Source organism: Dendrobates tinctorius, unplaced genomic scaffold (assembly GCF_039654945.1).
Source record: "Dendrobates tinctorius isolate UK_male_01 unplaced genomic scaffold, ASM3965494v1 ptg000055l, whole genome shotgun sequence".
NCBI lineage: Eukaryota > Metazoa > Chordata > Amphibia > Anura > Dendrobatidae > Dendrobates > Dendrobates tinctorius.
Window position 1 is genome coordinate 2,219,931 of NW_027361723.1, and position 16,472 is coordinate 2,236,402.

Genomic DNA, 16,472 nt, shown 5'->3' on the forward strand with positions numbered 1-16,472 from the left:
GGCATGTAATATTATATTAGGGGGCACATTATAATATCAGGGGGCATGTAATATTATATTAGGGGGCACATTATAATATCAGGGGACATGTAATATTATATTATGGGGCACATTATAATATCGGGGGCATGTAATATTATATTAGGGGGCACATTATAATATCAGGGGGCATGTAATATTATATTATGGGGCACATTATAATATCAGGGGACATGTAATATTATATTATGGCGCACATTATAATATCGGGGGCATGTAATATTATATTAAGGGGCACATTATAATATCAGGGGGCATGTAATATTATATTAGGAGGCACATTATAATATCGGGGGACATGTAATATTATATTAGGGGGCACATTATAATATCAGGGGGCATGTAATATTATATTAGGGGGCACATTATAATATCGGGGACATGTAATATTATATTAGGGGGCACATTATAATATCGGAGACATGTAATATATTAGGGGCACATTATAATATCGGGGACATGTAATATTATATTAGGGGGCACATTATAATATCTGGGGACATGTAATATTATATTAGGGGGCACATTATAATATCGGGGACATGTAATATATTAGGGGGCACATTATAATATCGGGGACATGTAATATTATATTAGGGGGCACATTATAATATCGGGGACATGTAATATTATATTAGGGGGCACATTATAATATCGGGGACATGTAATATTATATTAGGGGGCACATTATAATATCGGGGACATGTAATATTATATTAGGGGGCACATTATAATATCGGGGACATGTAATATTATATTAGGGGGCACATTATAATATCGGGGACATGTAATATTATATTAGGGGGCACATTATAATATCAGGGGGCATGTAATATTATATTAGGGGGCACATTATAATATCGGGGACATGTAATATTATATTATGGGGCACATTATAATATCAGGGGACATGTAATATTATATTAGGGGGCACATTATAATATCAGGGGACATGTAATATTATATTAGGGGGCACATTATAATATCAGGGGACATGTAATATTATATTATGGGGCACATTATAATATCAGGGGACATGTAATATTATATTAGGGGGCACATTATAATATCGGGGACATGTAATATTATATTAGGGGGCACATTATAATATCAGGGGACATGTAATATTATATTAGGGGGCACATTATAATATCGGGGACATGTAATATTATATTAGGGGGCACATTATAATATCGGGGACATGTAATATTATACTAGGGGGCACATTATAATATCTGGGGACATGTAATATTATATTAGGGGGCACATTATAATATCGGGGACATGTAATATTATATTAGGGGGAACATTATAATATCGGGGACATGTAATATTATATTAGGGTACATTATAATATCGGGGACATGTAATATTATATTAGGGGGCACATTATAATATCGGGGACATGTAATATTATATTAGGGGGCACATTATAATATCGGGGACATGTAATATTATATTATGGGGCACATTATAATATCGGGGGACATGTAATATTATATTACGGGGCACATTATAATATCAGGGGACATGTAATATTATATGACGGGGCACATTATATTTTCGGGGGCATGTAATATTATATTAGGGGGCACATTATAATATCAGGGGACATGTAATATTATATTATGGGGCACATTATAATATCGGGGGCATGTAATATTATATTAGGGGGCACATTATAATATCAGGGGGCATGTAATATTATATTAGGGGGCACATTATAATATCGGGGACATGTAATATTATATTATAGGGCACATTATAATATCAGGGGACATGTAATATTATATTAGGGGGCACATTATAATATCAGGGGACATGTAATATTATATTATGGGGCACATTATAATATCAGGGGACATGTAATATTATATTATAGGGCACATTATAATATCAGGGGACATGTAATGTTATATTATGGGGCACATTATAATATCAGGGGACATGTAATATTATATTAGGGGGCACATTATAATATCGGGGGACATGTAATATTATATTATGGGGCACATTATAATATCAGGGGATATGTAATATATTAGGGGGCACATTATAATATCGGGGACATGTAATATTATATTATGGGGCACATTATAATATCGGGGACATGTAATATTATATTATAGGGCACATTATAATATCAGGGGGCATGTAATATTATATTGTGGGGCACATTATAATATCAGGGGACATGTAATATTATATTATAGGGCACATTATAATATCAGGGGACATGTAATATTATATTAGGGGGCACATTATAATATCGGGGACATGTAATATTATATTAGGGGGCACATTATAATATCGGGGACATGTAATATTATATTAGGGGGCACATTATAATATCGGGGACATGTAATATTATATTAGGGGGCACATTATAATATCGGGGGACATGTAATATTATATTAGGGGGCACATTATAATATCGGGGACATGTAATATTATATTAGGGGGCACATTATAATATCAGGGGACATGTAATATTATATTAGGGGGCACATTATAATATCGGGGACATGTAATATTATATTAGGGGGCACATTATAATATCGGGGACATGTAATATTATATTAGGGGGCACATTATAATATCGGGGGACATGTAATATTATATTAGGGGGCACATTATAATATCGGGGACATGTAATATTATATTAGGGGGCACATTATAATATCGGGGGACATGTAATATTATATTATGGGGCACATTATAATATCGGGGACATGTAATATTATATTAGGGGGCACATTATAATATCGGGGACATGTAATATATTAGGGGGCACATTATAATATCGGGGGACATGTAATATATTAGGGGGCACATTATAATATCGGGGACATGTAATATTATATTAGGGGGCACATTATAATATCGGGGACATGTAATATATTAGGGGGCACATTATAATATCGGGGACATGTAATATTATATTAGGGGGCACATTATAATATCGGGGACATGTAATATTATATTAGGGGGCACATTATAATATCGGGGACATGTAATATATTAGGGGGCACATTATAATATCGGGGACATGTAATATTATATTAGGGGGCACATTATAATATCGGGGACATGTAATATTATATTAGGGGGCACATTATAATATCGGGGACATGTAATATTATATTAGGGGGCACATTATAATATCGGGGACATGTAATATTATATTAGGGGGCACATTATAATATCGGGGACATGTAATATATTAGGGGGCACATTATAATATCGGGGACATGTAATATTATATTAGGGGGCACACTATTAGCTGCAGGTTTGCTGCTGTCACATTGCACTGACAGTCTGGTCTGGTGACTTTCCTCCAGCAGTGCAGGGGTGAAGGAGGAGGGGGTGTGTCCGGACTACATCTCCCGGCATGCACCGGACACGTCACTCTCGGAAGTGCCTTGTGGAATGAGGAGACCAGAGCAGGTGAGGAGCGAGCACGGCTGCTGCTGGGGGCAGTAGTCCTCTCCTGGGGGGGAGGGCGAGGGGGCAGTAGTCCTCTCCTGGGGGGGAGGGCGAGGGGGCAGTAGTCCTCTCCTGGGGGGGAGGGGGCAGTAGTCCTCTCCTCTTTTGGGTGGCAGGTGTCCTCTCCTGGGGGGGAGGGGGCAGTAGTCCTCTCCTCTTTTGGGTGGCAGGTGTCCTCTCCTGGGGGGGAGGGGGCAGTAGTCCTGTCCTGGGGGGGAGGGGGCAGTAGTCCTCTCCTCTTTTGGGTGGCAGGTGTCCTCTCCTGGGGGGGCGAGGGGGCAGTAGTCCTGTCCTGGGGGGGGGAGGGCGAGGGGGCAGTAGTCCTCTCCTGGGGGGGGAGGGCGAGGGGGCAGTAGTCCTGTCCTGGGGGGGAGGGGGCAGTAGTCCTCTCCTCTTTTGGGTGGCAGGTGTCCTCTCCTGGGGGGGCGAGGGGGCAGTAGTCCTCTCCTGGGGGCGAGGGGGCAGTAGTCCTCTCCTGGGGGGCGAGGGGGCAGTGGTCCTCTCCTGGGGGGTAGGGGGCAGTAGTCCTCTCCTGGGGGCGAGGGGGCAGTAGTCCTCTCCTGGGGGCGAGGGGGCAGTAGTCCTCTCCTCTTTTGGGTCGCAGGTGTCCTCTCCTGGGGGGCGAGGGGGCAGTAGTTCTCTCCTGGGGGGCGAGGGGGCAGTAGTTCTCTCCTGGGGGGGAGGGGGCAGTAGTCCTCTCCTGGGGGGGAGGGGGCAGTAGTCCTCTCCTGGGGGGGAGGGGGCAGTAGTCCTCTCCTGGGGGGGAGGGGGCAGTAGTCCTCTCCTGGGGGGGAGGGGGCAGTAGTCCTCTCCTGGGGGGGAGGGGGCAGTAGTCCTCTCCTCTTTTGGGTGGCAGGTGTCCTCTCCCGGGGAGGGCGAGGGGGCAGTAGTCCTCTCCTGGGGGGGAGGGGGCAGTGGTCCTCTCCTGGGGGGGAGGGCGAGGGGGCAGTGGTCCTCTCCTGGGGGGGAGGGCGAGGGGGCAGTGGTCCTCTCCTTTCGGGGGAGGGCGAGGGGGCAGTGGTCCTCTCCTCTTTTGGGTGGCAGGTGTCCTCTCCCGGGGGGGTGAGGGGGCAGTAGTCCTCTCCTGGGGGGGGGAGGGGGCGGGAGTCCTCTCCTGGGGGGGCAGGGGGCAGGAGTTCTCTCCTGGGAGTCCTCTTCTGGGGGGGGAGGGGGCGGCGGGAGTCCTCTTCTGGGGGGGGCAGCAGTCTCTTCTGGGGGGGCAGTAGTCCTCTCCTGGGGGGGAGGGGGCAGTAGTCCTCTCCTGGGGGGGAGGGGGCAGTAGTCCTCTCCTGGGGGGGAGGGGGCAGTAGTCCTCTCCTGGGGGGGAGGGGGGCGGCGGGAGTCCTCTTCTGGGGGGGGCAGTAGTCCTCTCCTGGGGGGGGCAGTAGTCCTCTCCTGGGGGGGGCAGTAGTCCTCTCCTGGGGGGGGCAGTAGTCCTCTCCTGGGGGGGGCAGTAGTCCTCTCCTGGGGGGGGCAGTAGTCCTCTCCTGGGGGGGGGAGGGGGCGGCGGGAGTCCTCTCCTGGGGGGGGAGGGGGCGGCGGGAGTCCTCTCCTGGGGGGGGAGGGGGCGGCGGGAGTCCTCTCCTGGGGGGGCAGCAGTCTCTTCTGGGGGGGGCAGTAGTCCTCTCCTGGGGGGGAGGGGGCAGTAGTCCTCTCCTGGGGGGGAGGGGGGTGGCAGGTGTCCTCTCCCGGGGAGGGCGATGGGGCAGGACTCCTCCTCCGCCGTGGTCCCCGGGGCTCTGCTCTCTGGTATCAGCCTCCTGGGCTGCTCATTAGTTCCCCTGTGTTTCCCCGGAGGGAATGAGAAGTCCTGTGGGGTAATGCACACGCTGCGCTGTTCTGCCTCCTATGCCGCGTTATATCGGTGTGATTCCCGCAGTGCCTCCTCGGTGCCGTCTGTCCTCCGTCTGCTCCTCAGGCTCCGTCTCCGCCATCAGTTCTTTGTTCTTACGGTCGTACAGACTCCAAGTCTGCGTTATTTTTCGGACTTTTTTTTTATTAACACGATTGGTGCTGTACTGCGGCAGGATGACACGGCCGCTGATGTCACCAGGGACCAGGACATGGCTGGCCCCGTACTATCCCGGCCGGCCCCGTCACCCGCTAATATACATTATATACAATATATTGTAATCAGTCACCTGTAGAAGTCACGTGTGAGCGGTCCCCTATAATCTGCGCTTATTCCATGTGTCTGAGCTCCTACCAATCACTGGGATGGTCCCGGGGTCATCTGGATATTTCTACCATCAGTCGCAGCCGTACAAAATCTGCAACTGGAAACTTCCCCATGATATTTGGTCACACATGTAAGGACCCCCCTGATGTGACGGCGGAACTGCTGCTGGGATGGATGATGATGTTACTCGCAGCTGAGCTTTTGGGTGTGTGTCGGTCTGGAGAGCGGGGACTGTGCTAATAAGTTTGGGAAAGAAATTGCAGCAGTAAGTTGTTTCAAAAACAGATAGAATAACAGAAGTCTGAGTCGATGGCACCGAGGGAACAGTGACCACAATATAACACAATGCCACTTGTCCTTCAGTAAGGTTCCCTGGAAGGGGGTTACAAAATTCTGAATTTCAGGAGAGCAAAGTGTGAGCAGCTTAGAGAGGAAATAAAAGGGCTAGGAGCAGGAGAACACCAATGTGGCTAAATAAGGATGTAAAAAGGGCAATAAATAACAAGAACAAGGCATTTAGGAAGCTAAAACAAGAAGACAATGAAGAAGCATTAAAAAGTTATAGAGAAAATATAAAATGTGTAAAAAAAGAAACAAACAAAAAAAAAAAACAAATACATTTAGCAAAAGTGGAAACTGAGAGACTCATTGCTCTGGAAAGTAAAAGAAACCCCAAACTATTCTTTAATGATATAAACAGTAAAAAGATTAAAATTGATGGTGTCGGCCCTTTAAAGAACAATGAGGGTGAAATCATAGAGAGCGATGTGGGAAAAGCAAATGTTTTAAATACTTTTTTCTCAACAGTGTTCACACAGGAAAAGGATTTGCCAGGGGAAATGCAGAGTGATAATGTAAACTCCCCATTAAGTATTACCTGCCTAACCCAGGAAGAAGTGCAGAACCGCCTTAGTAAGATGAAAATGGACAAATCACCAGGCCCTGATGGCATTCACCCTCGGGTATTAAGGGAGTTAAGTAATGTGATAGACAGGCCTCTATTCCTTATATTTAATGACTCTATAGAAACAGGGTCTGTTCCTTTTTATTGGCGGCAAGCAAATGTGGTACCAATATTCAAAAAGGGGTGTAAAAGGGAACCTGGAAACTATAGGCCGGTAAGCTGAACATCTGTTGTGGGTAACATTTTTGAAGGGTTTCTAAGGGAAACCATTATGGAATGTCTCAATGTTAATAAATGTTTAACTCCATATCAACATGGATTTATGAAGGATCGCTCCTGTCAGACTAACCTGATCCGCTTCTATGAGGATGTAAGCTCTCAAATGGACCCAGGAGAATCATTGGATGTCATTTATCTCGACTTCTCTAAAGCATTTGACACTGTCCCACATAAAAGATTGGTAAGTAAGAGGAGACAGCTTGGGCTAGGGGAAAATGTGTGTAGATGGGTAGGTAGCTGGCTTAGTGATAGAATACAAAGAGTGGTTATTAATGGGGCATCCTCAGATTGGGCCAGGGTTACTAGTGGGGGACCACAGGGGTCTGTATTGGGCCCCCTACTGTTTAATATATTTATTAATGATCTAGTGGATGGCTTACACAGTAACATATCAGTATTTGCAGATGATACAAAACTATGTAAGGTAGTTAACACAAAGGAGGACAGTTTGCAACTACAGACAGATTTGAGTAAATTGGAGAATTGGGCTGAAAAATGGCAAATGAGGTTTAACACAGATAAGTGTAAGGTTCTGCACATGGGAAGGAGAAACAGAGGCTACAATTACTGACTAAATGGGAAACTGCTGGGGAAATCAGACATGGAAAAAGACTTAGGCATCTTAGTCAATAAGAAGCTAAATTGGAGTGCCCAGTGTCAGGCAGCTGCCACCAAAGCAAATAGGGTCATGGGAGGCATTAGAAGAGGTCTGGGGACACGAGATGAAAACATAATTCTCCCTCTGTACAAATCACTCGTCAGACCACACTTGGAGGATTGTGGGCAATTTTGGACGCCGATGCTCAAGAAAGACATTACTGAACTTGAAAGGGTTCAAAGGCGGCTACTAAAATGATAAATGGAGTTGGTTCACTACAGTACCCAGAAAGGTTATCAAAATTAGGTCTATTTACTCTAGAAAAGAGAAGACTTAGGGGAGACCTAATATATATGTACAAGTATATCAGAGGGCAATACAGAGATCTCTCCAATGAACTGTTTGTACCAAGGACTGTGACAAGAACAAGGGGACATTCTCTTCGTTTGGAGGAAAGACAGTTTCTGCACCAGCATAGAAGAGGGTTCTTCACGGTAAGAGCAGTGAGGCTCTGGAATTCTCTTCCTGAGGAAGTGGTGATGGCCAACTCACTGAATGAATGTAAGAAAGGAATGGAGGCTTTTCTTGTGAGTAACAGTATAGAAGGTTACTAATAAAAGAATATTATAGGTAGATGGTTGACCCAGCTTAGGGGAAGGAATTTTTTCCCTATGGAGAAAATTGGCTTCTACTCTGTGGGTTTTTTGCCTTCCCCAGGATCAACAATGCAGAACAGCTGCACTAAAAATAGGCTGAACTAGATGGACATAAGGTCTTCCTTCAGCCTTCAAAACTATGTTGCTGTGTGTGTATATATATATATATTTTTCAGGTCTCCTCACAGGGGAAAACTCATACACCAAGACTGGCGTGTAGACATCACGCAGGAGACGGCGAGACTGGCGTACAGTTGTGCTCAGTTTACATACCTTGGCAGAATTTTTGCTTTCTTGGCCTTTTTTCAGAGAATATGGATAACACCAAAACTTTTTCTCCACTCATGGTTAGTGGTCGGGTGAAGCCAGTTATTGTCAAACTACTGTGTTTTCTCTTTTTAAATCATAATGACAACCCAAAACATCCAAATGACCCTGATCAAAAGTTCACATACCCTGATGTTTTTGGACTGATAACAAGCACAGAAGTTGACACAAATGGGTCTGAATGACTACTAAAGGTAACATCCTCACCTGTGACCTGTTTGTTTGTAATCAGTGTGTGCATAAAAGCTGAGTGAGTTTTCAGGATCCAGACAGACTCTTGCATCTTTCATCCAGCCACTGACGTTTCTGGATTGTGAGTCATGGGGAAAGCAAAAGAATTGTCAACAGATCTATGGGAAAAGGTAGTTGAACTGTATAAAACAGGAAAGGGATATAAAAAGATATCCAAGGAATTGATAATGCCAGTCAGCAGCGTTCAAACTGTGATTAACAAATGGAAAATCAGGGGCTCTGTAAAAACAAAACCGCAGTCAGGTAGACCAACAAAAATTTTGTCCACAACTACCAGGAAAATTGTTCGGGATTAGAGTTGAGCGACTTTGGTCGGATCGGGTTTCGTGAAACCCGAATGAAACAAAATTTGAGTGGGATGACATTCATCCACGCAATGCCGACTTTTATTCCCCACTGACCTGCATTGGGGTCGGGTTTCAGATGAAACTCCGACTTTTTTTGCCCTAGTCGGACCAGTTTCATCCCACTCAAATTTTGTTTCATTCGGGTTTCACGAAACCCGATACGACCAAAGTTGCTCAACTCTATTCGGGCTGCAAAGAAAAACCCACAAATAACATCAGCTGAAATACTGGACTCTCTGAAAACTAGCGGTGTGGCTGTTTTAAGATGCACAATAAAGAGGCACTTGAAGAAAAATGGGCAGCATGGTCGAGTCTCCAGAATAAAGCCATTACTGCACAAATGCCACAAAGTATTTAGCCTACAATATGCAAAACACCACAGAGACAAGCCTCAAAACTTCTGGAACAAGGTAATTTGGAGTGATGAAGCCAAAATTGAAGTTTTTTGCCACAACCATAAATGTTACATTTGGAGAGAGACCTATAGGTCTCAACAAGACCTATGATGAAAGGAATACCATTCCTACTGTAAAGCACGGAGGTGGATCACTGATGTTTTCGGGATGTGTGAGCTTCAAAGGCACAGGAAACTTTCAATGTTGAAGGAAAGATGAATGCAGGACGTTGGCAACAATGCTGGAGGCAAATTTGCACTCATCAGCCCAGAGGCTGCGCATGAGACGTACTTGGATGTTCCAACATGACAACAATCCAAAACACAAGGCCAAGTCAACCTGTCATTGGCTACAGGAGAACAAGTAAAGGTTCTGGAGTGGCCATCTCAGTCTCCTGACCTCAGTATCATTGAACCACGCGGGGGGGGTCTCAAGTGCGCAGTTCATGCTAGACAGTCCAGGAATTTACAGGAACGTGAGGCTTTTTGCCAAGAAGAGTGGGCAGCTTTACCATCAGAGAAAATAAAGAACCTCATCCACAACTACCACAAAAGACTTCAAGCTGTCATTGGTGTTTGCAATACACGGTATTAAGAAATGGGGTATGTGAACTTTTGATCAGGGTCATTTGGATGTTTTTGGTTGTCATTATGATTTAAAAAGAGAAAACACAGTAGTCTGACAATAAATGGCTTCACGCAACCACTAACCATGAGTGGAGAAAAAGGTTTGGCGTTATCATTCATATTCTCTGAAAAAAGGCCAAGAAAGCAAAATTTCTGCCGGGGTATATAAACTGTTCAGCACAACTGTGTATACATCACTTAGAGGAGACACTGTGACTGTTGTAGCTGTCTTTGTAGGACAGGAGCGTAAAGCATGCTATCTCCACCAGCAAAAAACATCAAGGAACATCCTGATGATGGCGCTGACCATAATACTGCATTGCATGTGCAGCAGTGAACGGTAGTGAATGTGCTCACAGTGTAAGGAGGGATCAAAGGGCCAACAAAATTGGAGCGCCATTCCAAGAACTGCGGTGCCCATGGATCGGTCTTCTCCACCCCTGTGTTATATGATCACTAATGATACTGGAAGGTGGAAATGATCTGTTATCAGCCATTACTGGAGGACGAGACTGTAGGAAAAGAGACTACAATGTACAGCGGGTACAGAAAGTATTCAGACCCCTTTACATTTTTCACTCTGTTTCATTGCAGCCATTTGGTAAATTCAAAAAAAGTTCATTTTTTTTCTCATTAATGTACACCCTGCCCCCAATCTTGACTGAAAAAAACCCAGAAATGTAGAAATATTTGCAAATTTATTAAAGAAAAACTGAAATACCACATGGTCATAAGTATTCAGCCCCTTTGCTCAGACACTCATATGTAAGTCCCATTCTGTCCATTTCCTTGTGATCCTCCATGAGATGTTTCTACTCCTTCATTGGAGTCCAGCTGGGTGTAATTACATTGATAGAACTTGATTTGTAAAGGCGCACACCTGTCTATATAAGACCTCACAGTGCATGTCAGACCAAATGAGAATCATGAGGCCAAAGGAACCGGCCAAGGAGCTCAGAGACAGAATTGTGGCCAGGCACAGACCTGGCCAAGGTTACAAAAGAATTTCTGCAGTACTCAAGGTTCCTAAGAGCACAGTGGCCTCCTTAATCATAAATGGAAGAAGTTTGGGACCACCAGAAATCTTCCTAGACCTGGCCGTCCAGCCAAACTGAGCAATCGTGGGAGAAGAGCCTTGGTGAGAGAGGTAAAGAAGAACCCCAAGATCACTGTGGCTGAGCTCAACAGATGCAGTAGGGAGATGGGAGAAAGTTCCACAAAGTCAACAATCACTGCAGCCCTCCACCAGTCGGGCCTTTATGGCAGAGTGGCCTGACGGAAGCCTCTCCTCAGTGCTAGACCTATGAAAGCCCGCACAGAGTTTGCTAAAAAACACATGAAGGACTCCCAGACTATGAGAAATAAGATTCTCTGGTCTGATGAGACGAAGAGAGAACTTTTTGGTGATAATTCTAAGCGGTATGTGTGGAGAAAACCAGGCACTGCTCATCACCTGCCCAATACAATCCCAACGGTGAAACATGGTGGTGGCAGCATCATGCTATGGGGGTGTTTTTCAGCTGCAGGGACAGGACGACTGGTTGCCATTGAAGGAAACATGAATGCAGCCAAGTACAGAGATATCCTGGATGAAAACCTCTTCCAGAGTGCTCTGGACCTCCGACTTGACGGAAGGTTCACCTTCCTACAAGACAATAACCCTAAGCACACAGCTAAAATAACACAGGAGTGGCTTCAGAACAACTCTGTGACCGTTCTTGACTGGCCCAGCCAGAGCCCTGACCAATGGAGCAAATCTGGAGAGACCTGAAAATGTCTGTCCACCAACGTTCACCATCCTGCCTGACGGAACTGGAGAGGATCTGCAAGGAAGAATGGCAGAGGATCCCCAAATCCAGGGGTGAAAAACTTGTGGCATCATTCCCAAGAAGACTCATGGCTGTACTAGCTCAAAAGGTGCGTGTACTCAATACGGAGCAAAGGGGCTGAATACTTATGACCATGTGAGATTTCAGTTTTTCTTTTTTAATAAATTTGCAAAAATTTCTACATTTGTTTTTTTTCAGTGAAGATGGGGTGCAGAGTGCACATTAATGAGAAGAAATGAACTTCTAGGAATTTACCAAATGGCTGCAATGAAACAAAGAGTGAAAAATGTAAAGGGGTGTGAAGACTTTCGGTGCCCACTGTATTACGCCCTGTTATCAGCCATTACTGGGGAGGTGATCCTGCCTGTTGGGGTCCCCTCTAGAAGGCCAGGTCCCCCTGACAGCTCAGTAATCTGCTGCCCGGCTTCCCCTCCTCCGCGGGTCTTGTTGGGCTGAGGTTAGGAGCAGATTTGTCCTCTCTGATCTCCTTTCTCCCTCCTGTCCTGATAACTTGTTACAATGTATCCTCTGTTTCCTGCAGAAGACTGGATGCAATAGTAACAAACCCTCAGATGTGAGGCAGTATTTAGTGGGTGAATACAGTTTACAAAGTTTTCTGTGCAAGCAAAAAAAAAAAAGCCTTCCAGTTCATTGCCAGGAATCAGAGATCTGCAAAAATGTGGAAAATTAGAAACCTGAAGTGTGAGATGGTGTCAGCGCCCGGTGACAGCAGCGCCCTGTCCGGATGTCGTCTCCTCCCTCATCCTGGAGCTTCACCTTCTGTCCCCCCCAGAGAGGACAACACCAGAGGTGTCACAACCCTGTGTGCGGGGAGGACGGTGCACAGCTCCCCCCCAGTGCCGCCCTGCGAAGCTATTACTAGGGCTGACAACTATGGAACTATAGCATATTATGTCATCCCCATGGAGGCCGGGGGGAGTAAGGCGTGATGTCACGGGAGGCCCGGGGGGAGTAGGGTGTGATGTCACGGGAGGCCCGGGGGGAGTAAGGCGTGATGTCACGGGAGGCAGGGAGGAGTAAGGCGTGATGTCACGGGAGGCAGGGGGGAGTAGGGCGTGATGTCACGGGAGGCAGGGGGGAGTAAGGCGTGATGTCACGGGAGGCCCGGGGGGAGTAGGGCGTGATGTCACGGGAGGCAGGGAGGAGTAAGGCGTGATGTCACGGGAGGCAGGGGGGAGTAAGGCATGATGTCACGGGAGGCCCGGGGGGAGTAAGGCGTGATGTCACGGGAGGCCCGGGGGGAGTAAGGCGTGATGTCACGGGAGGCAGGGGGGAGTAGGGCGTGATGTCACGGGAGGCAGGGGGGAGTAGGGCGTGATGTCACGGGAGGCAGGGAGGAGTAAGGCGTGATGTCACGGGAGGCAGGGGGGAGTAAGGCATGATGTCACGGGAGGCCCGGGGGGAGTAAGGCGTGATGTCACGGGAGGCCCGGGGGGAGTAAGGCGTGATGTCACGGGAGGCAGGGGGGAGTAGGGCGTGATGTCACGGGAGGCAGGGGGGAGTAGGGCGTGATGTCACGGGAGGCCCGGGGGGAGTAAGGCGTGATGTCACGGGAGGCAGGGAGGAGTAAGGCGTGATGTCACGGGAGGCAGGGGGGAGTAGGGCGTGATGTCACGGGAGGCAGGGGGGAGTAAGGCGTGATGTCACGGGAGGCCCGGGGGGAGTAGGGCGTGATGTCACGGGAGGCAGGGAGGAGTAAGGCGTGATGTCACGGGAGGCAGGGGGGAGTAAGGCGTGATGTCACGGGAGGCCCGGGGGGAGTAAGGCGTGATGTCACGGGAGGCCCGGGGGGAGTAAGACGTGATGTCACGGGAGGCCCGGGGGGAGTAAGACGTGATGTCACGGGAGGCCGGGGGGAGTAAGGTGTGATGTCACGGGAGGCAGGGGGGAGTAGGGCGTGATGTCACGGGAGGCAGGGAGGAGTAAGGCGTGATGTCACGGGAGGCAGGGGGAGTAAGGCGTGATGTCACGGGAGGCAGGGGGGAGTAAGGCGTGATGTCACGGGAGGCCCGGGGGGAGTAAAGTGACTTTGTTGTTTCTCCGCAGGATAAATCGAAATGACAGATACTAAACCAAAGAAAATCCTAGTGACGGGCGGCTCCGGGCTGGTGGGCAAAGCCATCGAGAAGATTGTGGGGGATGGAGAAGGACGACTGGATGAGGAATGGATCTTTCTGTCCTCCAAGGACGCCGATCTCACGTGAGTACAAAATGTCTGCTCACTGCTCATGTATTGTGTCCACATAATCCGGGCGTCACTGGCGTGTGTCTGGGTCGCCCCTTGCTGGTGTGTGCCAGGGTTACTGGCGTTTGTCGGGGTCGCCACTCGCTGGTGTGTGTTGGGGTAACTGACATGAGTCTGGGTCGACCGTCACTGGCGTGTCTGGGTCGCCTGTTGCTGGCATGTGCCAGGGTCGCCCCTCGCTGGCGTATGTTGGGGTAGCCCCTCGCTGGCTTGTGTTAGGGTAGCTGGCGTGTCTGGGTCGCTGGCGTGTCTGGGTCTCCTGTCGCTGGCGTGTGCCGGGGTCGCCTGTCGCTGGCGTGTGCCGGGGTCGCCTGTCGCCGGCGTGTGCTGGGGTCGCCCGCGTGTGCCGGGGTCGCCCGTCGCTAGCATGTGCCAGGGTCGCCCCTCGCTGGCGTATGTTGGGGTCGCCCCTCGCTGGCTTGTGTTAGGGTAGCTGGCGTGTCTGGGTCTCCTGTCGCTGGTGTGCCGGGGTCGCCCGCCGGCGTGTGCCGGGGTCGCCTGCTGCTCAGCAGCGGTCTTCGCTCACCCGCTGGGCTTCCTCTTCCCCGCAGGGACACTGCAGACACTCGGGCGCTGTTTGAGAAGCACAGACCCACCCACGTCATCCACCTGGCGGCCATGGTGGGCGGACTCTTCCGGAACATGAAGTATAACTTGGATTTCCTGGTAAGATTCTTTGGACTGATGATGGGAGTTGTAGTAGCAGCTTTTTTCCAGGATCCTCCTGTAGCCACGTCACAGGAAAAAATAACATCCAGAAACCGCTGTGTAACATCAGGTCTTATACTCCAGTCACATCCAGAGCTGCATTCACAAAACTGCTATCTGCCACTGGCTGAGTCCTTCTGTTCTGAACCTAAATAAACAGATATTATCCAGTGCGTGATGTGAGCACTACATCTACCAGCATGCACCACAACACGCTCTGCAGGCCCCGAGCCTCCAAGGGTGAAGTGTTATGTCCCACAAAGATTTCAGGAAAGCAGGGCAATTTACTTTTACATGTGACTGGAGGATAAGAATTGTTAATGCAGCTCTGGATGTGACTGCAGTATAACAGTGGGGAATGCAACTCTGGATGTGCCTGGAGGATGACAGTGGGGAATGCAGCTCCGGATGTGACTGGAGGATAACAGTGGGGAATGCAGCTCTGGATGTGCCTGGAGGATAACAGTGGGGAATGCAGCTCTGGATGTGACTGGAGGATAACAGTGGGGAATGCGGCTCTGGATGTGACTGGAGGATAACAGTGGGGAATGCTGCTCTGGATGTGACTGGAGGATAACAGTGGGGAATTCAGCTCTGGATGTGACTAGAGGATAACAGTGGGGAATTCAGCTCTGGATGTGACTGGAGGATAACAGTGGGGAATTCAGCTTTGGATGTGACTGGAGGATAACAGTGGGGAATGCAGCTCTGGATGTGCCTGGAGGATGACAGTGGGGAATGCAGCTCTGGATGTGACTGGAGGATAACAGTGGGGAATGCTGCTCTGGTGGATAACAGTGGGGAATGCTGCTCTGGATGTGACTGGAGGATAACAGTGGGGAATGCTGCTCTGGATGTGACTGGAGGATAACAGTGGGGAATTCAGCTCTGGATGTGACTGGAGGATAACAGTGGGGAATTCAGCTCTGGATGTGACTGGAGGATAACAGTGGGGAATGCAGCTCTGGATGTGACTGGAGGATAACAGTGGGGAATTCAGCTCTGGATGTGACTGGAGGATAACAGTGGGGAATTCAGCTCTGGATGTGACTGGAGGATAACAGTGGGGAATGCAGCTCTGGATGTGACTGGAGGATAACAGTGGGAAATGCAGCTCTGGATGTGACTGGAGGATAACAGTGGGGAATGCAGCTCTGGATGTGACTGGAGGATAACAGTGGGGAATGCAGCTCTGGATGTGACTGCAGTATAACAGTGGGGAATGCAGCTCCGGATGTGACTGCAGTATAACAGTGGGGAATGCAGCTCCTGATGTGACTGCAGTATAACAGTGGGGAATGGAGCTCCTGATGTGACTGGAGGATAACAGTGGGGAATGCAGCTCTGGATGTGACTGCAGTATAACAGTGGGGAATGGAGCTCCTGATGTGACTGGGGGATAACAGTGGGGAATTCAGCTCTGGATGTGACTGGAGGATAACAGTGGGGAATGCAGCTCTGGATGTGACTGGAGGATAACAGTGGGGAATGTAGCTCCTGATGTGACTGCAGTATAACAGTGGAGAATGCAGCTCTGGATGTGAATGCAGCTTACATGAGATGTGCCCTCAGAGCTGACCT

At 48.2% G+C, this 16,472-nt stretch overlaps 1 protein-coding gene across 1 annotated transcript in view; it reads left to right on the forward strand.

The window, feature by feature from the left end:
- The first annotated feature begins 3,347 nt into the window (after window positions 1-3,347).
- The window catches only part of GFUS (GDP-L-fucose synthase), a 28,579-nt gene continuing 15,454 nt past the window's right edge, over window positions 3,348-16,472 (forward strand). The window contains exons 1-3 of the mRNA XM_073577263.1: window positions 3,348-3,486; window positions 13,985-14,138; window positions 14,735-14,849. Of these exons, the coding sequence (XP_073433364.1) occupies window positions 13,996-14,138; window positions 14,735-14,849 (258 nt within the window). The 5' untranslated portion in view covers window positions 3,348-3,486; window positions 13,985-13,995. The remainder of the gene's footprint in view (window positions 3,487-13,984; window positions 14,139-14,734; window positions 14,850-16,472) is intronic.